The 21,714-nt window shown below is 47.3% G+C and overlaps 1 protein-coding gene across 1 annotated transcript in view; it reads right to left on the minus strand.

Annotated features, from left to right (window-relative positions):
- The window catches only part of Slc5a11 (solute carrier family 5 member 11), a 56,618-nt gene extending 35,650 nt beyond the window's left edge, over positions 1 to 20,968 (minus strand). Inside the window, exons 1-5 of the mRNA XM_087908480.1 lie at positions 20,730 to 20,968; positions 9,852 to 10,009; positions 6,108 to 6,179; positions 3,052 to 3,156; positions 1,758 to 1,817 (exon numbers count right to left, since the gene is read on the minus strand). Coding sequence (XP_087764606.1) covers positions 1,758 to 1,817; positions 3,052 to 3,156; positions 6,108 to 6,179; positions 9,852 to 9,986 — 372 coding nt within the window. The 5' untranslated portion in view covers positions 9,987 to 10,009; positions 20,730 to 20,968. The remainder of the gene's footprint in view (positions 1 to 1,757; positions 1,818 to 3,051; positions 3,157 to 6,107; positions 6,180 to 9,851; positions 10,010 to 20,729) is intronic.
- Between the last annotated feature and the right edge of the window lie 746 nt (positions 20,969 to 21,714).

Consider the following 21,714-nt stretch of genomic DNA (forward strand, 5'->3'; position numbering starts at 1 on the left):
TTTTACAGCAGTTGGCTAAGCGACACGCGTGTGCTTTATGGCTTTCCTGTATGTTTGCTATGTGCTGCCACGCCTGCCTTGACTTCCAGTAAAAGCAAACTGGACGGTGGTTTAGGCTCTCAGTACCGTGGCACTTACCCAGCATGGGCTCACTCTCTCCTTTGCATACCTGAAAGATGCCGCCCAAAGGATGTCTAAAAAAAAATCCCAGGAATTTTATTTTATTTTTCCTTATTTTGTGGCGCTGAACATGGAACCCAGGGCCTCATCTGTCTGGGCTGCTAAGGTACCATTGACCTGCACCATAGTCCCAGTTTCATCTTGTTAGAGAACAGTGCGAGAGTGGCTCCGCTCTGTTTACATTGTGCCTTTTCCTGGCCTTGCGTACCATGAAAGGATGTCCCGCCTTCATTGGAAGGCACTGTGGCTGTTGACGGGTTCTCCACTACAAGCAGCTACAGCATCCTGAGCTTTCTCAGATCTTTGTGACTTTTCTCAATCTCACCCCATGCCCCCTAGCCAGCCAGCCCCTCAGCAGGTGACATTGTTTTCTACTAGCCAGAAAAAAATGGGATCCATCAGCTGAGAACACCCGTCAATCCCCCTTCAACCCTGGTGAACAACCTGCATCTCACCACCGCCTCTCCTACTCCCAGTCTGTCAGTTCAAACCCATTGCTTAGCAGTAGGTAAAGGGTGCCTGCAGCCCAAGTCTGACAACCCGAGTTTGATCCCCAGAACCCATGGAAAGATAGAACCAGTTCCTGAAAGTTGTCCTCTGACCTCAACAAATTCTATGGTACACATGCATCCATACTTACACACACACACACATACACACACACATACACACACACATTCATGCTCATCACTCCCAGTCCTGTGTTGAAACACCTGAGATATTTTGTGCATGCACCCTATTTTACCTATTTTGCAAGACTTCATGAGCAGACCCAGGACCCCTTGCTCGTCCAAGCCTTCTTTAGACTCTTGACAACCTCCCCAGGGGAATCCCTCTGTCCTGACACTACTACTTTTAAACTTTACATAATTTCTAATGCCCAAACTCCTCCCACTTTGCCTATTTATGAATTTACATATTACGAAGTTAAAGTCATTTATTGCGCACTCAATGGGTGGTTATGATGCCATGTGACTTGACAGAAACGAAGGCCTAAGGGACATGAGTGACAAGGAGCTGACAGTGGTATTAGAAAAGTTTTGCAAACAGCTTTCCACCAAGTCTAGGCCAGGACTGTGGCTTGGTGTTAGCTGTCCTGATTCCATCCCCAGCAGACACACATGTAGACACAAACATATGTAGATTTCTTGTTTGGCAACACTACGTTGACATTCCATCTCAGTCAGAAATAGCTTTTATAGATTTGAGCGTAAAGGAAAGGAACCACTGCATCACATACATGCATATGGATATATATGTGTGCTTGAATTTTAGCTAAAAGCAACATGTTATGGCTTATGCATGTAAGGAACCGCAAGGCTTATCTTTGTGTTCTGACATTGAAAAGATGTTTTGAGGCCAGCCTCTGAGTACCCCGTGTGTGCTGAGGATATTGGGTACCAGTCAGACCTGTGTGGGATGGGGTTCCTTTGTTCCTTCTCACCTGTTCAACGTCTGGCCCCAGTGCCAGGAGACTTAATGGCTGTCTGATGGCTATTCACAGGTGGGAGGGGATACGGGCTGGCCTTCCCAAGGGTGTTCCCATGCCATACTGCCTCCCCTTCCTTCACACTCACCTGACCAGCAATGTAGATGGGAAGGAAGATCCAGGCCAGCATCAGCACAGAAAACAAGCCCTGCTCAAAAGAACACAGTCAGCTCTGCCCACACGATGGAGCCATTTCCCTGTGTCTTGAGTTGGTCTAGCCTACACTCCACCCCCCCCCCCCCCGAATTAATCACTTCCTTGCTGAGTGGCTCACTTTTCCTGGCCTTTATATCTATCCATGTTTAACATGACAAGAGGTTAACAGCACACAGCAGAGCGCCTGAGGCCTCAACTTCTTGGAGGATGAGATGGGATCATTTGAGCCAAGGAATTTGAGACCAGTCTGAGCAACATAGTGAGGCCCTCAAAAAAACAAAACAAAACAAACAAACAAAAAAAAAACCACCCAAAACAGGGAGAGAAAGAGAGAGGGAGAGAAGATGATTAAGTAGGAGAGACTTGGGGGACATTTAATTCTGTCTCCTAAACACAACATTGTCCTCTTTGGTCAGTTCTGCATCACCCTTCCCCTGCAGTGGTGGGTTATACCAAAAGGGAGCTGAGGATTCTGAGAGAGTTACCACAGGTCTCAAGAGCCATCTTCCTCTGTTATGAATTAAACATAAGAGGGCCTTCAGGGGAATCGGCCCAATGGTACTGAAGAAGCAGTTAACCTATGCCAGCATCTCCTCTGCACCCTTCACAATTAGGAGTTGAATCAAACCTCACACATGGCAGGGACCCATGGTTACTCCCTAATGTATCCAGGAAGTCCAGAAAAGTCAAGTAACTTGACCAGGGTCACAGCATGAAGGCCAAGGCCACCTAGTTCTAGCCTGGAGGCGACTCTACCATGTGAGGGCATATGTGACAAAGGTGTCTGTAAAAACTGTAAAAGGGCTCATGTTTGTGAAAGACAACCGCCTGCAGGAGAAGCCACTCTGAGATGCCCGATATGACATCTCCATGTCTCCAGGGACATGAAGGACACATCCCACTAAGCATTTTGTTCCAGTAATGGCCAACTGACACTTAAAATACACAGCTATGCCTCCTGTCCCCTGCCACTTGCCTTTTTCCACTTCTCCAAGAAAGCATCCTGAGCCCTCACCTCGTGATTTTCGGGGTTGTGGCCCGATGGGTCACCACCAAGCAGATACAGAGAGATCCAAATAAATTTTGTTGGCTAGGAGTACATTTAAAACCTCCTGTTTGCTGAACTAAAAATGCCATTTCATGTTTAAAATGACAAGCATTCCCACACCTCCCCAGGGTTCTTCTGTAGAACAAAGGGGAGATGTCTGTCTCACGGCAAAACTCACGTTAAGCTCATAGGCAGCAACAGAAATGCCCACAGCGGCACCGGATCCTGCTAGGCCGATGAAGTGTCCGCTTCCAACATTGCTGGCGAACAAGGATGCACCCACCTGTGGGGAGACAAAAGGGAAAGGTCCTGGAGCTGCACCTGGGAAATTGTCCCCATTCCTAGTTCAAACCATTCTTCAAAGAAACCAAGACAAGTGGGGAAATAGAGACTGTTGGACCATTCTATCCTACCTGCCATATTTGTGGAGGGCACAGCTTGAAAAACTGTCTGTAGCACCCATGGTGGACAGGATTACAGCTAAATGCTTCATGATGTAAACCAGCTCTGCTTTCCAACTCAGCAACATGTGCATGCATGCGTGTGTGTGTGTGTGTGTGTGTGTGTGTACGTGTATGTGTATGTGTGTGTGTATGTGTATGTGTATTTGACGGTATCTATAGGTCCACTTAAAAAGGAATAGCTAATTGGACTGTTGGGTCTGTAATCTGTGCCTTCAGCATTCACTCCACTTGGTCCCAGGAGTGTTCTCATATTTTCATTCTGAGTTTAGCAGCTCAGTCCGCACTCTCCAGGGCAGGGGCTGAGCATGACAGTAAGGCTTTGGTATTGTGATATTCTGTTTATGATCTAACAGATGAAGCTTGCCTGAAGATCAGAGTGCAAAGCTAGCCACACAAGCCAGGCAGTGGTGGCACACACCTTTAATCCCAGAGGCCACACTAGTTAGCCATAGAGGCTCGGTGGTGGTGGTGTACACCTTTAATCCCAGTACTAGAGAGGAATATCAGGTGGGATGAGACAGGAACTCACTCTTTTTTTCAATCTGAAGATTTCATAGAGGTAAGAACTCTCTAGTGATTGGCGGCTTTGCTTTTCTGGTCTTCAGCTTGAACCCCAATATCTGCCTGTGGGTTTTTGTGAATCATGCTACACTTGAGCTCAGCAGTGCAGCAGTCTACCCTAGCCATGGTGATGGTACAGTGATGAACTTGAGATGTAATCAGAGATAAAACATTTTCCAGGGATGCAGTCAGGGAGGCAGAAGCTCTTCCCATGCTAGCCTGGCCCTGAAGAGGGTAAACAGTCTGGAGTGGTGTTTTCCATGAAGTTGGAATTGTTTGTCTATTGAGATCTTACAGTAGGAGAGTGATGTGGGATTCCCCTCTGTATAGTGTGAATATGTTTTATTACCATTGGTTAACAAAAAAGCTGTTTCAGCCAATGGCTTAGCAAATTAAAACCAGGCAGGAAATCTGAACAGAGATAGAAGAGAGAGTAGGCAGAGTCAAGGAGATACCATGTAGCTACCTAGGGAGAAAGATTCAGCAGACAGAACCTTACCCAGTAAGCCACAACCTCATGACGATACACAGATTAATAGAAATGGGTTAATTTAAGATGCAAGAGTTAGTTAATAAGAAGCCTGAGCTAATAAGCTAAACAGTGTTATAATTAATATAGTTTCAGGGTGGCCTGGAAATGAACAAGCAGTCTCTGTTTACAAATGGCGCCCAATGTGGGTCAACTACACCTACATAAAAACTGAGAGATCTTGGGAAGGAATTCTAGACACAAAAGAACAGAGTTAAGCATAGCTTCGTGGTAGCCACATTTTTTAAAGATAGACTCTGTTTGCTGGCAGAGAGCAGAGGTGTGGCTCCTGTAAGATGGGCATCAAAAAGGTTCTTTATAGAGATTTTTAGCCATTTGGGCAAGAAACTGCTCTTGCCTGGACTGCTTGACAGTATGCTGTATGAACTGGACATGCCAGACCCACAGAAAAATGACTGCTGAACTTGCCTAAAGAAGGTGAGACAGTCCTGTAGGGTTCCTGCTTCATGAAAGAGTCTGTCAGATATTCTGCAGGACACAGATGAAAGTAACTGACAAACTGCCAATATAGGCAAAGCAATCTTTCAAATTTCCTGATTCATGAAAAAAATCTGTCAGCTACTGTAGGCTGAAGATGGGTGCCCCAATGTTACAGAAGAACTTTGGGTGACTAACCAAACAGCCAAATGTCTCTGTTAATCTAGAGTTTTGGAAGTTGCTTACAATGCACTTCCTGTTTACTTAAGTAATATTATATCCTTCTGAGGTCTTTGAAATGTTGAAGACAGATAATTACAATTTTTCCTAGTTATGATAAAAGATAAATTAGATATGAAACTTTAGATTCACAAAGAAATATTTTAACTGTAATTCTTGCTTGATACCTGTTTTGTTATATGTAATTTTACTATGTTAAAGTTAAAACCTTCCTTTTTATTTAGGCAGAAAAGGGGAGATGATGTGGGATTTCCCTTTGTATACTGTGAATATATTTTATTGCCATTGATTAATAAAGAAGCTGTTTCGGCCAATGGCTTAGCAAAGTAAATCCAGGCAGGAAATCTGAACAGAGACAGAGAGAAAGAGTAGGCAGAGTCAAGGAGAGGCCATGTAGCTGCCTAAGGAGAAAGACTCAGCAGATAAAACCTTACCCAGTAAGCCACAACCTCATGGTGATACACAGATTAATAGAAATGGGTTAATTTAAGATGCAAGAGTTAGTTAATAAGAAGCCTGAGCTAATAGGCCAAACAATGTTGTAATTAATATAGTTTCTGTGTGATTATTTGGGTCTGGGCAGCTGGGAAATGAACGAGCAGTCTCCATTTACAGGAGAGAAGCCGAGGCAGATAAGTGACAGATGAGGGATGGATTGAGGGATGGATAGATGAAGATTGATGATAGATCAATAGATGGTGGAGAGATATTTTGAGAAACTAGGTCAGCAGGTTGTAGTAATATTGATAAACTGGGCCTCTGCAACCATCCTATAGGTGCACTGACAGGTTCTTTTTGTGTAAATAAATTTGAATTGGAGCAAGACTTTCTTTAGCTTTCACTCCAACCTGAAGACAATATGGAGCAAAGCAATGCCAGGGCTTGAAGAGTCTTTGAGGAATGACTGGATTGGGAACCAGAGCCTTGTGTACACTAGGCGAACGTCCACCACAGAACTTCTCCCAGCCTGCCAAGTGAGGAATGGAACCAGAGACCACTTACAGGCCACCACACCATGTCGCCTCCAGCCAGGAAGTAGCCTTTCACTGTGTCCCTCTTGGTCTTCACCGTGGACTGCAAGGAAGAAGAGGGTAAGTGAGGAGAATGCCAGTGCTCAGGTGTCCGAAGATGGCGGGGACTGTGAATGGGGAGGCTATGGAGTGAGATTCATTTTGTCTGACTGAAACTTTGATGTGAATGTCTTAAGGCAGACCTCATCTCTGGCCAGTGCAGCCCTGCCAGTCCCCACATCATGTGTTTTTGTTGTTGCTGCTGATGGTGTTTTGTTTGTTTGGGTTTTTGTTTTTGTTTTTTGGTTTGGGTTTGTCAAGACAGGGTTTCTCTGTAACTTTGGAATCTGTCATGGAACTAGCTCTTGTAGACCAGGCTGGCCTCGAACTCAGAGATTCACCCACCTCTGCCTCCCAAGTGCTGGGATTAAAGGTGTGTGCCACCACCACCCGGCTCACATGTTTGTGATAACCTACAGGATCCTCTAGACGTCTGAGCTGCAGATCTGTGGCTTGCCAGTGGCAGCTCAAAATAAGTTTCATTGTTTTTAGTATTCTAGAAAATGTTTCTATGAGGTCTTTCACAGATACATTTAAAATAATTACATTTTAAATAAATGTAATTTATTTATTTTTAAAACATTTTTTATAGTTTATTTAACTTTATTTTGTTTGAATTGGTATGAAGGTGTCAGATCCCCTGCAACTGGATCTTCAGATGGTTGTGAGCTGCCATGTGGGTGCTGGGAATTGAACCCGGATCCTCTGGAAGAGCAGTCAGTACTCTTAACCACTGAGCCATCTCTCCAGCCTATAAATGTAATTTATTTAGATAATTAAATAAATTTAAATAATTAACAACTGCCATGAAAAATTACAGATGTGAATTACATTTTTTTATTTTAAATTTTGAGATGAGTTTTCAATGTAGCACTGGCTGACCTGGAATTCACTATGTAGCGCAGGCTGGCATAACACAGAGATCTGCCTGCCTCTGCCTCCTGAGTGCTGCAATTAAAGGTGTGAGCCATGCACAGCCAACAGCAGCTTCTTTTAATCCTCACCCACCCCTATGAGGTTGCTGTTTGGGAACTGGTATCACTGGTTGAAGAGGCTATGGCTCAAGTTCCAGTCTATTTGAGCTGCCAGTACCCAGAGGTAGGGATCTGTAAACACCAAAATGTCTCTCTCACAATTCTGGAGAGCTTGGGATCAAAGGCCAAGGTGCCTCTGGAGAGGGACTGTCCCTCTAAATGCAACCTTCTCTGTGTTCTCCCTCATGTGGTGGGAGAGAAGAGGGGCACAGAAAGGACTGGCTGTGCCCGTCTCTTGTCTAAGGCTGCCCCCTCCTGACAACCACTCCCTGAAGGTTCTGCCTCTCACTGCCAGTACGCAATGATTAAACTTTAACATGAGGGGTTTGTGTAGCCTAGACTTGACCTCAGACTCCTGTGTAGCTGAAGGTGACCTTGAACTTCTGAACCTCGCGTTTTACATCTCCAAGGGTCAGCACTATAGTTGTGCATCACTGTGCCCGGTTTATGCTGCACTGGGGACCGACCCTAGGGCCTCACACACACACGCTAGGTACACAGTCTACCAACTGAGCTAGCCCATTAGTAATTCTTTTCTATCTAAAATTTTAAGTTACAGTTATTAATGTATTCATTTGTGTTTGTGTGTGTGTGTTTATGCACACGTTAGTATGTGTGAACATGTACTTGCCATGGCAGATGTGTGAAAATCGGAAGACAGTTTGTGGGAGTCAGTTCTCTCCTTCCACTATGTGAGTTCTGGGGATCAAACTCAGGTTGCCAGACTTGGCAGTAATGCCTTTACACATTGATCCATCTTGCCTGATCCTACAAGTGATTTCTTTCCTTTCCTTTCCTTTCCTTTCCTTTCCTTTCCTTTCCTTTCCTTTCCTTTCCTTTCCTTTCCTTCCCTTCCCTTCCCTTCCCTTCCCTTCCCTTCCCTTCCCTTCCCTTCCCTTCCCTTCCCTTCCTTTCCCTTCCCTTCCCTTCCCTTCCCTTCGCTTCGCTTCCCTTTCCTTTCCTTTCCTTTCCTTTCCTTTTGGACAGGACAGCCTGGCTGTCCTGGAACTTACTTTATAGACCAAGCTGGCCTCGAACTCACAGAGATCGGCCTGCCTCTAAGATTGAAGGCGTGTGCCACCACACCCAGAGACCCCATAAGTATTTCTTAAGCATACTCTCTGGAAGGGTGTCCAGCCTCATTCACTGTAAGTGAATGTTAGCAATGTCCTGAGATATTCTTTCTCCGTGTCAGGCTGGCAAAAATGAAATCAGTGCATTGTTACTAAGAGTGAACAGACCGGCATACATCACTGCTGAGTGTGCGGACTAACGCTAGCCTAAGGAAGCTAGCCGGTGGCGGGAGGATCACAAGTTTGAAGCTAGGCTGGGTTATGTAGCAAGACATTGGCTACAAAGTACATATAATTTGTTCTGATTTGCTTTTAAACCTGGAAGAGTACATTAGTGAACAGTATGTCAAATGCTCACAAGTTAATAATAGTGGTCAACTGAGAAGGGAATGGTCACAGTGGGACTTTATATGATATTTATTAAACTGCTATTAATTTTGAATCATGTGACTATAGTTATATTACCATAAAATGAATATATATATATATATATATATGAGAGCATAGGCTTCAAAGTAAAGGGAATGCAGATTCTAGCTTCAAGTCTCATAATTTAGTATTAGATTAAAGAACCTAAATTCCGACCGGGTGGTGGTGGCTCAGGAGGTAGAGGCAGGCAGATCTCTGTGAGTTTGAGGCCAGCCTGGTCTACAGGAGCTAGTTTCAGGACAGGTTCCAAAGCTACAGAGAAACCCTGTCTCGAAACAAGCAAACAAACAAACAAAAAACAAAAAATAATCTAAATTCTTTGTACCTAGGTTTCTTTTGTTTGTAAAATGATATAAGATCTTCCTTGAGGTGGGGCTGGAGAGATGGCTCAGAGATTAAGAGTACTGACTGAGTTCAATTCCCAGCACCCATATGGCAACTCACCACCATCTGTAATGAGATCTGGTGTCTTCTTATGGCCTGTAGGCATACATGCATAATATATATATATTTTTTTTTTAAAAAAAAAAAGCTCTTCCTTGAGGGGTTGGAAAGACAACTAAGTGATTAAGAGTGCATATGGTTCTTTCAGAGAATCTGAATTTGGTTCCCAGCACACACATCAGGTGACCCACACCCTCTGTAACTCAGGGGACCTCACACTCTCTTCTGGCCTCGTCTGACTTTTGTGGGTACAATCAAACATGCACATATGCATAGAGTAAGACAAATATTGGTTTTCTAAAAAGAGATCTTCCTTGCAAATCACATGAAATAACAAATGAATATGTATTGACCTATTGACCAGCACAGTCAATACACAGTGCATTTAAGAGAAAAGAAATCCAGAACCTCCTGTATTCTAACCAAGTGCTCCACCCCTGACATGTACTCCAAGCACTCTGCATATTTTGGGTTTTTTTTTTTCTGTGTATCCCTGACTGATCTGAAACTTGTTATAGAGGCCAGGCTGGCCTTGAACTCACAGAGATCACTTCCTCCACATACTTCAAGTTCTAATTGCTGTAGTTCATTTCTTCCTCTCTCGGTATCTTGTTTTCCCAAAGGATACGGTTTACTTTGGAGTTTTGACCAGCTATTCCCTCCTTGCCCCATCTCTCACCTCATCTCCTGGCTTACCCATAATCCAACAGCCAGGACAAAGAGGAAGTACAGAACCAGGACAGCGATGTCCCCAGGCTCCAGACTCTTCTGGGGGAAAGCCTCCAGGGCATCAGACTGTGGAGGTTGAGGGCTGAGGGTGCCACTCTCCATGGTGCTGAATGCACGTCCCTGTCCTGGGGAGAGCAAAGCAGTTAGATTCCGCACCCCAGAGCCCCTTCCCTCATTCCATCTGTGGCTTCCTCCCTCTCCCCATGGAGCAGCAGCAGCAACTACAAAGACCTATCTGGATGAAGGGAGGTGTGGTGGAGCCAGCTTCAGGAAGTCAGGTTCATCTCCCCCACCCACAACCATCCACCCACCCTTCCACCCACCGAGAAAACACAAAGAAGGTGCTCACATTGCTACAGTTGGTTTGTTTGTTTGTTTTTGCTAATGATTCAACTACTTGCTCGACAAAATATAAAGAACAAACAATTCAAAGAGTACAGACAACACTGGGCGGGTTAGTAATCCCAGAACTCTAGAGACTGAGCCAACAGGATTACTGGGTGTGAGGCTAACCTGGGCTAAATAGCACGATGCTATTAAAAAGAGAATAGGATACATAAAGTCCCAGCATGCTTTTTGTCCCAGTCTGGTTTCTGTTGCTGTGGCAAGCACCATAACCAAAAGCAACTTGGGAAAGAGTTTATCTTGTCTTTCATGCTACAGTCCATCACTGAAGAAAGAAAAGTCAGGCGCTCAGTGCAGGAACAGAAGCAGAGACCATGGAGGAACACTGCTCACTGACTTGTTCCTTCCCAGGCTCAGGTTGTGCTCCCTTTGTTATCCAGACCAGTCCTACCGCCCAGGGATGGCGCTGCCCACAGCAGACTGGGCTTTCCCACGTCAATTAGCAAATAAGAAAATGTCTTGTATGACCACAGGCTAATCCAATGGAGGTAATTCCTCAATTGAGCTTCTCTCTTTCCAGGTATCTTAGTTTGCTTTCTGTGGCTGTAATAAATACCATGGCCAAATGCAACTTGGTAAGAAAAGGGTTTACTTGGCTTACACTTCCATGTCACAACCCATCACTGACGGAACTCAGGAGCTCATGCAAGGACCTGGAGGCAGGAGCTGTTACAGAGGCCGTAAGGGGTGCTGCTTCCTGGCTTGCTCAGACTTCTTTCTTATACCACCCAAGACCGCTTACCTAGGGGTGGCATTGTCCATAGTGATCTGGAACCTTCCACATTAACCATTAGTCAGGAAAATGTCCCACAAACTTGCCCCAGGGCCAATCTGATGAAGGCAATTCCTCAACTGAAAGTCCCTCTTCCTACCTATGTCTAAATTTGTGTTGAAAAGACAAAAAAGAAGAAAAGAACTAGTCTGCACACGCTTCTACTTGGTAAGCATGTGGCCTACAGTGAGTAAAATGGGAAGAGCCAGCCAGACATGGCAGTCTTGTCCTAACACTGCATCCACCCATTAATTGCAAGCATTTTTGGGGGGTGAGGGGGTTGTAGACCAGGCTGGCCTTGAACTCACAAAAATCCACCTGCCTGTGTCTCCTGAGTGCTGGGATTAAATGTGTGTGCCACCACCGCTCGGCATAATTGTATACATTTAATATACACCCATGCAGCACTTGCGGCCTGCTTGGATTCCCTCTAAGTGTTTTCTACCCTGCAAGGTGAACACTTTCATTATCATCCTCATTTTGTAGAAGGAGGTAGAAATGTTAACGAGCTTCCCCAGGTAACACAGCTCAAGTGGAAGGATTCGGATTTGAACGTGAATAACCTTGCTCCAGAACCCATGCTTTCAAGTACTATTAGAAACCATTTCACTGGAGATTGCTCTTCTGTGGACATTTTAAGAGAGTCCTTTGATAGTCAGAATAATGAGCCCAAAGGTATGTACATTTAATCTCCAGAACCTGTGACTGTGTAGTGTTCACCGAGAGAAATAAGACCGCTACCCAGCTGACCTTAAAATAGGCAAGTACCTTGGAGCATCTAATACAATCACAGATGACACTGAATCAGAGGGGCCAGAAAGGTGACAGCCTTAGAAGTGTGCAGTTTGGCATTGCTGGATTTGGACACGGGATGAAGGGTCCCTGAACCAAAGAGTGCAGGTGGCTTCTAGAAGCTGACAAAGCAAATGAGCAGACTAGCCCAGGGCCTCCAGAAAGAACTCAGTTCCACTGAGGCCTGTGTGTGTGGTGCAGGGTGTGCAAATCATATGTGTGTGCCTGTGTGTGGTAGAAGGTGTGTAGGCTGTGGATGGGCCTGCGTGTGTGCTGCTGCACAGACCTGGGGGGAGTGCAGAGGTAAACATTAGGTGTCTTCATCTGGGGGCTCTCGACATTATTTTTTGAGATAAAGTCTCTCATTGAACCTGGAGCTCACCCAGTGCCTAGACTGGCAACCCAGAAAGCCCCAGGGACCTGCCTGTCTCTGACTTTCTCAGAGCTTACAGATATTACACACATCACAGTTGTGCACCACACAGCTTTATACAAGGGTCATGGGGATCTGAACTCAGGTCCTCATTCTTGCACATCAAGTAGTTTGCCCATTTAGCTGTCTCCCCAGTCATTTGCTGACAACTAGATTTGAACCCAGCAAGGCCCATCTAGCACTCTGAACTCTAGGACTCAAGGTAAGAAGCATGGATTGTTTTAGCCACTGAGTCTGGGATAATAACAATGAGAAGCCAGCAAAATCCCTTAGGTGGTTCTAACTGGGGCATGGGCATATTTATGCCATTCCCTGTCAGCTGTGGGGTAAGGAGTGGCCAGTCCTGACAGTCTCTGGTGTGCACCTCAGTACTGGAACAGATCCCCAGAGACAGCGACCATCTATGACAAATGGAGAGACTCAGACAAACCAGATCTTTAAAGAATCCAAGCTCTCGCCCAAGCGGTGGTGGTGTGCACCTTTAATCCCAGCACTCAAGACGCAGAGGCAGGTAGATCTCTGTGAGTTCAAGGCCAACCTGGTCTGCAGAGTGAGGTCCAGGACAGCCAGGGCTACACAGAGAAACCCTGTCTCGAAGGAACAAACAGATAAAATGTTAAGATTTAAGCTCTGGGGCTGAGGGTGGCCACTGGTAAAGTGCCTTCTGTATGAGCGTGAGGACCTGAGTTTGATCCTCAGTATCACAGTGAAATACACAGCAAACAAAAAACTGGGCTTAGTGATCTGATCTTGTCATCTAGGGTCTTGGGAGCCAGAGACAGGAAAATCTCTGAGGCTCGCAGACCAGTCAGGCTAGCCTAATTGTGAGACACAGGTCCCAGTGAGATGTCATCTCAAAAAAGCAAGGTGTGTGGTCCTCGAAGAAAGACTTCTGGGGTTGATCTAACTTGACTTCTAGCATCCACTTGCATGTGCACACAAGTGCACACATACTTGCATACATGACCTTGTATATGCACCAAAGGGAGGAGGGAGGGAGGAGGGAAGAAGGAGGGAAGGGAAAGAGGGAGGGAGGGAGGAATGAAAGAGAGAGAGAGAGAGAGAGAGAGAGAGAGAGAAGGAAGGAAGGAAGGAAGAAAGGAAGAAAAGAAAGAAAGAAAAACAAATTTACAATTGAGATATTGCTATCACTATGGTAACCATGCTTCTAATTTAAGAAAGAATCTTAGGAAAAAATGTTTTAGAAGATATTATAAATATTAAAAACAAGTACATGGCTGAGTATGGTGACCCACACCTTTAATCCCAACAGTTGGGAGACAGAAGCAGAAGGATCTCTGTGAGTTCGAGGCCAGCCTGGTCTGCAAGAATTAGTTCCAGGTCAGACTCCAAAGCTACAGAGAAACCTTGTCTTGGAAAAAAAGAAAAACAAGCAAACAAACAAAAAACCAAACCAAAACAAGTACACACGTATCTCTCATAAATCGGAGAAGGCTCTAGATACTGCAAGCATGTCTTTTGCCCCCATGACTGTCTGGAATGCTTAGCTATGAAGTAGTTCTGGGCACTGCAACACGTGTTGCAACTGACCTCTACATACTACGTGTCTAGTGGTATAAACCAGTCTCTACGTACTACGTGTCGAGTGGTATAAACTGTCACAATCCAAAGGTTCTCACATCCTGAAAGACCAACATCCCCAGTGTACACCTTTGCTCCAGGCTAAAGAGTGTCATCAACAGATTTTTAATAAAGAAGTGGAGGGCCTGGAAAAGTGGCTTGGTGTTGGAGCGCTTGCCTAGTGTGCACGAGGCCCTAGGTTCCATTCCCAGCACTGCAGTATAGTACTGACGGTAATAAGGCCATAATGTAAGCAGTAGAGGGTAAAGAGATACATGGCCCAGGCAGAGCCATGGGCTCCTCACGTTCACCTTCCTGCCCACCTCTGACTGCTACTTGAGCCTATCCCTTTACCCTCGACTACTGTTATAACAAAACTCCTTAGCCTGAATACATTTTTAAAGGTTGATTTTATGTGTACAGACTTGCGCCTGAGCATATGTATGTGCGCCATTTGCATGATGCTGTCTGCAGGGCCAGAAGAAGGTGCCAGATCTGCTGGAACTGGAATTCCAGGTGCTGGGGAGCTGCCTGATAGGAGTGGTTGGAACAGAACCCAGCTGCTTTGCTCAAGCAGCAAGGGCTCTGAATGACTGGGTCATCTCTCCAATCCCCAGACAAAGTTCTCAATGACATGACTCCGTTGACTGCAGTTCTAGAGGCCTCGGAGCCCATGATCAAGGTGATGACTGATTTGCTGTCTGGCGAAGGCTGATCTCCTTTAAATGATGCCTTTTCTGCCTCCTCCCATGGTGGAAAGAGCAAGCAGTCTCCAGCAAGCTTCTCTTATAAGGAAACCAATCCCGTTTGTGAGGGTTTTGCTATATGACCTAAGCACCTCTCAACGGCCTTATCACTATAGATAGCACTGGACCTTGGGTTGTGACCTACGAACTCTTAAAGAGACACACACACACACTAACCACAGCGCAGGGAGAGGAGTAGAGAAAGTATTGGGAATTTGCTGATAAGACTTGGTGATGGGGTAAGTGGGACAGGGAAACTGTCCTGCTTCTGCTGGGAGCTGCACAGCGCCCAGGTCACCCGAGCAGGATACACCTGGTCTTTAGAGCTGACTTTCTCTTTCTCGGTGCTATTGACTTTTTGGGTGGTTTGCTTGTTTTGCTTTGACTTTTAGAATGGGTCTAAGTACCTCAGCAGGGTGTTCTTGGTCCTTGGAACTGTCTTTCTCTTTCTCAGTGCATGGCTTTTTGAGTGGTTTGTTTGGCTTTTGGAATGGATCCTGCTATATAGTGCAGCCTGAATTACTATGTAGCCCAGGCTGACTCTGAACCTGCTGTGATCCTGCCTGCTACTGACATTTTAAACTGGCTGGCTTATTTATGTGTTGTATGTGCCTGTATCACATCTGTGTGTACTGGTACATGTGTCTACTCATGTGTGGAGTTCCAGACCTTTGTAGGAATGTCTGGTTTGTCATGAGGGTGCTGGGAACCGAACATGGATCTTCTGGAAGGGCAGTAGATACTTATACTTGGCTGAGTCAGCTCTCCAGTTCTCAAATTCCGTTTTCTTTATATCATCCAGATTCACTCTCAGATCATGTCCATGTCCCCCCACCCACCCACTCCGCCCTCTCACATCCTTTTTGAGACCTGAACCCCCAACCACTCCCTCCAAAGTTGGTCTCCGGCAAGAATCCATAAAGGAGATGCTGCCTCCAGGGTGCTCCGGGCCTGCAAGGCCCCTCTTGACCAGCCTTGACAGTCTCTCCCTAGGTAGAATCTTGCTTTTAGTCCTGATGCAGTGATGGTCCCAGCTTTCCAGACCTGGGCCCCGAGGCCCTCTCAAAGGAAGAGAAGACAAGAGCGAGTGTCGATATAAGCTCTTATGGTGAAGAAGGAAGCAAGAAAGGGAGAAAGGAAGACCCTGGAAAGATGGGCATTGTGTCTCATGTCCTAACACATAAGGAAGGAGCAGGCAAATGCCCATTCAGCTCTGCCCTGGCCTGAGGCCCAGCCAGGTCAGGAATTTATGATCTCGGGCCCCTGAGGAATGGGATGATGATATCCGAGCCATGGTATTGTGTGAAGCAGGGATAGGATTTAGAGTGGGGGCGGGGTTTTATAGGCTCCAGCCTGGAGAGACTCTGGAGGCTTGGAGAGGAGGGAGCTCCACAGACTTTGGGTGCTATCTCAAGGGTCAAAACCCCACCGGGTAGAAAATGTTCTCTCTGACTTTAAGGGTCCTAGGGACAAAGCATTCTCTCTGAAGTCACACAGCTCACGATTGGACCTGGAACCCAGCTCAGCTGATCGGCTGCTCCCAAAACAGGGAACCCTGGATAGGGATAGGGTGTGGCTACAGGTTGGGATAGTTGCTATACCTTGGAAAGGGGTAGATGGATCAAGAAAATAGGTCTGGAAAGGAAGGGAAGCTAGAAGGAGTGGGGACAGCAGCCTTCTGCTCTGAGCCTCAGGGCCATCCCTGTCCCCAGCTCCACCCCCAGGCCCCTTCCTGCGCATTGCCTGCCAGGCACTGAGGGGACCTGCAGATAAACAAGTCTTTCATCACTGCAGGGGAGGCTGGCACAGCTTCTAAGTGATTCAGAGACCTTGGAGCTAGGAGACTGCATCTTCATGGTGGGGACAGGAGATGGACCAGATGCTAGGAGCCCAGCGCTGCAGCGTGCCTGCCTGCAGCTTCCTTGGCATTCCGCACACAGCTGTGTGACCTCACTGTGACTAGCGTAGGTGCAGAGTAAGTCACACACTCTCTGTGTGTCCTCTCATTTCACACTCCTGGTCACACCTTCAGCTCACAGGTGAGACACAAGACATCAAGATGCCAAAGTGAGCCAGGTCAGACCCTGCACGTGCCACAGTCAAGGCCATAAGTGCTACTGGTAGAAGGTCATTGTGTTTCCAGGCAATTGCCTGGCTTGCCCCACCCACCTACACACACACCTTTCTCTCCTGTCCCTCCCTCCCTTTAGCTCTGCTCTTTTCCCACAGACACTCATTAGGGACCACGTGTCTTCTTTGTGCTAAGAACTGGGACTCAGTCAAGTATTTGTCAAGCCCCAGCTATGTTATGCCATGTTATGCGCTGGACATGCAGTAAGCTATTTAAAGGGTTTTATTTACTTACTTTATGTGTGTGTGCCTGCCTGGGTGCATGTATGTGCATGCATATGTGCACCGTGTAAGTGCATGAGGTCAGGAGGGAGTGCTAGATCCTCTGGCTCCAGGGTTATAGGATGTTATGAGCCACTGTGTGGTACCAGGAACTGAACCCAAGTCCTCTGGAAGAGCAGCAAGGGCTCTTAATCACTTGAGCCATCTCTCTAGCCACTCAGTAAGACATTTATTTAGTGGGTACCAGCTGTGTGCCCGGCCCTGTAAGTTCAATGGAACATCATTAGATATTATCTCTGTGCCAGGCTCTACATGGTGAGCTCTATCAGACTTTGGGGGCTCAGCAGAGCAAGTATTTATTAGCTGTGTGCCAAGTTCTCCTCATCTAGAGAGGCAACCTTGCTCCCATCCCCATGAGTTTTCTCTGCAGTCCCTTGCCATGCTGTGGCTACCCAGAACCGCTCAGTACAATGGCCTCCGCTCAGCACCTTCTGCGCAGAGCACCATGGTTGCTGATCCCAGCCTGCCTTGGAGGGCCAAGTGACGGTGGGCCCTGAGGTTCTCTTCTCAGAGCCCCTGCCAGCTCCCTTCCTGAGGGGTGGGGTGAGGGCAGAGTCCTGACAAAGGCGTTCTTTGCAAACAGAACAGGCTGCCCTTGAGGTTGCCTAGTGGCCAGAGCACAAAAGGAAGCTCAGTTAAACAGGGACAGCTCCCACCCTTCCCTTCTGGCCTTTTACATAGTGATTGTGCTATGGGAGATGTGAAAATTTTCCACGGCACAGTGCAAGGGCCAGCAGAACCAAAGCAGGCAAGCGGGCTAACGGGTCAGGACCATAGGTAGCCATTTGTGTTCATTCGTTCCTTTTGTTCTGTCTCAGCCTGGCCCCTCTGTGTGCCTGCTGAGAAGGGTCACATTTTTTTTTTAATTTATAACTTATGTGTGTTTCAAGCTTTTCACAACAGGTGGAAAAGAAGTTACCCATGACACAGTGTTTGCAGCCTCCCTTGTACGTTAGAGACACTCCTGACATGAAGTGTCAAGCTTGATACTTCTGCCAAGGTACTGGCAAGTTTCCCAGAAAGAAAGAAAGAAAAAAAAAGGGGAGGGGGGAGGCAGGAAGTGGTTCCCTTGCACCAAGGAAAAAAATGACAGCTACCATCTAGTTACAAATTTTAACTATGGGCCAAGACTTCCTGGGAAATAGATGTGTCATTGTAAACCAGCTGTGCAGACTTTAGGACCCCAGTGCCCTGGCTCGGATCTCACCTCTGCTTCCTCTAGCTGTGGTCTAGAGCAACAAGCTCTCCCCAAGGCTGCTTCCCCAACTATAAAATGGTAACAAGAGTCAGGTATCCATCGCGGTAAACAAATAAGCTGTGCCACATCATTTGGAAGAGGATGTCTGATATGTTCACAGCCTTCTAATGCCAGCAGTGAGGAAGAAGGAAGAGCGTGGACTTAGCTGTCAGGGAGACCTGGCCGCTTACGAGGGAATCTCACTTGTAACTCAGCTTTACTAGGTCAGGCCTCTGATTAGCCCACTGCATAGGTAAAGTCAAGGCCATGCCCCTGTTAAATGACTGAATTAGGCCCCAACCAGGTTTAACTTCTCAACTTCTACCAACCATCACATAGGAACCCCTGGCAGGAGAATCCCAGATGTGACACCAAGCCTTGATCTGAAGCCACTCATACCCTCCTTCCTGCTACTCAGCAGCCACGGCTGTGGAGGAACCTGTCATTTCAAAGCCCCAAGCTGGCCTTTAGACTGGCCTGGTCTAGGGAGTTGGTGGTAGACCAGTCTTGCTACAGGGAGAGGCGCTACTTCAAGGCCAAGAAGGATGAGGTGGCCTAGGGCTGCCACAAGAAGGGGCTCATCAACCTCTGTGGCTTCTGGCCTCTTGATGCTTGGCATAGGACTGTAGAAAGGGCTGAAGATAGACTCTGAGACTTTGGGATGGCTCATCCCAGGCCATTAGGAAAAACCACAATTCTGCTGGTGAAGGGAGAATTTCTAAGCGTGGCAGAGCATTGTTCCCTAATGGGTCACAGAGGATGACAGATGGGCGTGCAGGGGAACTAGATGAGTCTTTTCCATTCACCTATCCCATTCAGTCATGGCTCTGTTCTGAAATCGCAGAGTAGAAGTCACAGGACACGGTCATTCAAATGCCAACGTGGCATCTCACAGAGATGCCTACAGATATTCAAAGTTAGCATGCACCGGCCAGAGACCAAACTCTTCATCAGGAGCGCAGGTGCCTCTGCCACTCTGGCCACGTCACTCGCCATTCACACCTGAAGAGCCCAAAGCATCCTTGAGTCACGTCCATCCGTGGATCCAATCATCCACCAGCTTATTAATTCCTCTTTCATGTGTTTACCCACTCGAGAATCCATCTGTCCATCCATCCATCCACCCACCCGCCCATTCAGCCATCCGTCCACCTATCCACACACCCATGCATCCATCAGTACGCCCCACCATCTATTCAACAAGTGACATATGAGCACTTGGTGTGCCAAGTACTGGGTCCAAGCACCAAAGATATCATGGCATGCAGACATCCAAATAGTTTAGCATGTCCTTCTCAACTTCCTGAATCTATTTGACTCTAGCTCTGTTCTCTTTTACTTCCAAAACAATCCTCAAATCTGTTCATTTCACTTAAACCACCGTCATCCCAGCCACCTCCACTCTTGTCCAGCTCGGAGCAAGGAGTTACACTCTTCCTACCCACTGCTAATTTAGATTCCTGTTAACCTCTCCCTTCTATGGAAGCCAAAGACGTATTTGAACATAAATCAGATCACTTGCTTGCTTCTGTCTATTCCTTGAAAGTTATCTATGACCTCAGGGTCCTCGGCTCCCCGTTTACTCTGACTAATACGCTTTCCCCCTACCTCCTCATTATTTAGATACCAAATGCCTTCTCCTGGCCTCTGTCAGGTCCCCAAGTTATTTCCTTTCATACCAAATGTGATTTGACTCTGTGGTGTAATGAAGCGTGGCCCATGATCTGTAGAACGTTCCTGTACCCCCTTGTCTCACAGTACTGTAAACACCAGGAAGGCGGGGATGATTTGTCTGTCTCCTCTTGTGCCCCCAAAGCAGACACTCCATAAACTCAGGTCTTGCAAACAAATATCCCAACAAAGGCAGCATTTCTCCAAGTCAGAGGTCCAGAACCACCTATCAGCCATTTCCCAGGACTGACCAGCTCACGGCCATGGGGGCTGGGTCTCAGCGTTGCCCTATGCTCTGTCCCTGGAGCATATTCAATGGCCTTAGGGTATGTCTGTGTACCCACCCTCCCTGGCAGCTGCGCAGTTGGGAGAGATCCCAGAAGTGCAGGTGGGCATGCAGGTGGGCCATGGCTTCGTCTTTGCTCATTATCAGCAGTAAAGCATCCTTCCGGCCCAGCTTCCTGTGACCCTCACAGCTCTTTCCCCTTCCTTAGCTCTCTGGAGCCTGCTCTGCCACACCTGGGGGCTGGACTAGGCTGACCTCCAAATCCTCATCTGAACCATAAGGCGCCCGAGGCTCCCATTCCTCAATGTCCCTGGACTTGGAAGAATTGAGGGCCCCTGGCCTTTGCTACTGATACTCCCAAACCACCTTCTGTAGGCCAGGAGCAAACGAACTTTCTCTGACTCCCGTGAAGTTCACAGGTGGGAACTCTGACAGAGTGGTTGTCCAGTCCTTGCACCCAAAGGGCTTCCCAGTTTGGAGAGTGGGTGTCTTAGGGAGGAGGGATCTTACCTTCTTCTGGATGCAGACTCTGGTGCCCTAGGCTGTAGGGACTTCAGAGGCAGAAAGCAGTGACTGGGAGAAGGGAGACCCCTAGGATTTCCTGTCCTTTGCAGCAGAGAGTGGCCGAGGACAGCAGTGGTTCTGCCTCCTTGCCTGTTGCTGAGAAAGGTTCCACACAGGTCAAACTCCAAACTCCAGCCTCGGTGGCGGCAGCAGTTTTAAAGGAAGCCTGGATGATCTCCTCAGAACCCTTGAACTCTGAGCAGGCCCCTGCGAGGGAAGGGGCCTGCCTTGCTCTCACTGGGCCTTGGCCAGTGCCCTCACCTGGCAGGGGGCCCATGGCCTGGAGAGGCAGGGGAGACTGGAGCCTGGGCACTGGGCTGCCTTTCTCCCCCACTCTCCCGCCTCCCCTCCACTCTGGGAGTAGGCAGCCTTAGGACAGCTGGAGGAGGAGGGGAAGGAGGGGGTGCAGGAGACAAAAGGGACATGCCCAGAAGGACTTTTCCAGCCCCAACCACTGACAGTAGCAGTCAGTGCGGCAGATGAAACTGCTTTTCATCTCTTCAGACCGAAGCAGAGCAGGCACACGGCATCTAGACAAAGTGCTGAGCACTGAGCCACGGACAAAGCGCACATAGCAGGCAGTACTCCAGGGTAGTCAGGAGAAGAGCTGCAAGGCTAACAGCTGCTTGGGGCTGCAAACACTTTAATTTCTAGCATTTGCAGATTGCTATGCTTCATCTTCACCATCGGTGTACCTGGATTAAAAACCACCTAGGAGAGACCTGTCCGTATGTCTGCCTGGATGTTTCCAGAGAGGTGAACCCGGGAAACCTACCCTGAATGTGGGCAGTACCGTCCTACGGAATGAGTTCTTTAATCCCAGCACTAAGAGTAGGAGACAGGCAGATCCCAGGGCTCATGGGCCAGTCTCTATCAATCAATGAGCTTCAGGTTTTGTGACTCTGCCTCAAAAGATAAGGCAGTAGAAGGG

Source organism: Myodes glareolus, chromosome 7, assembly GCF_982192425.1.
Source record: "Myodes glareolus chromosome 7, mMyoGla1.1, whole genome shotgun sequence".
Lineage (NCBI taxonomy): Eukaryota > Metazoa > Chordata > Mammalia > Rodentia > Cricetidae > Myodes > Myodes glareolus.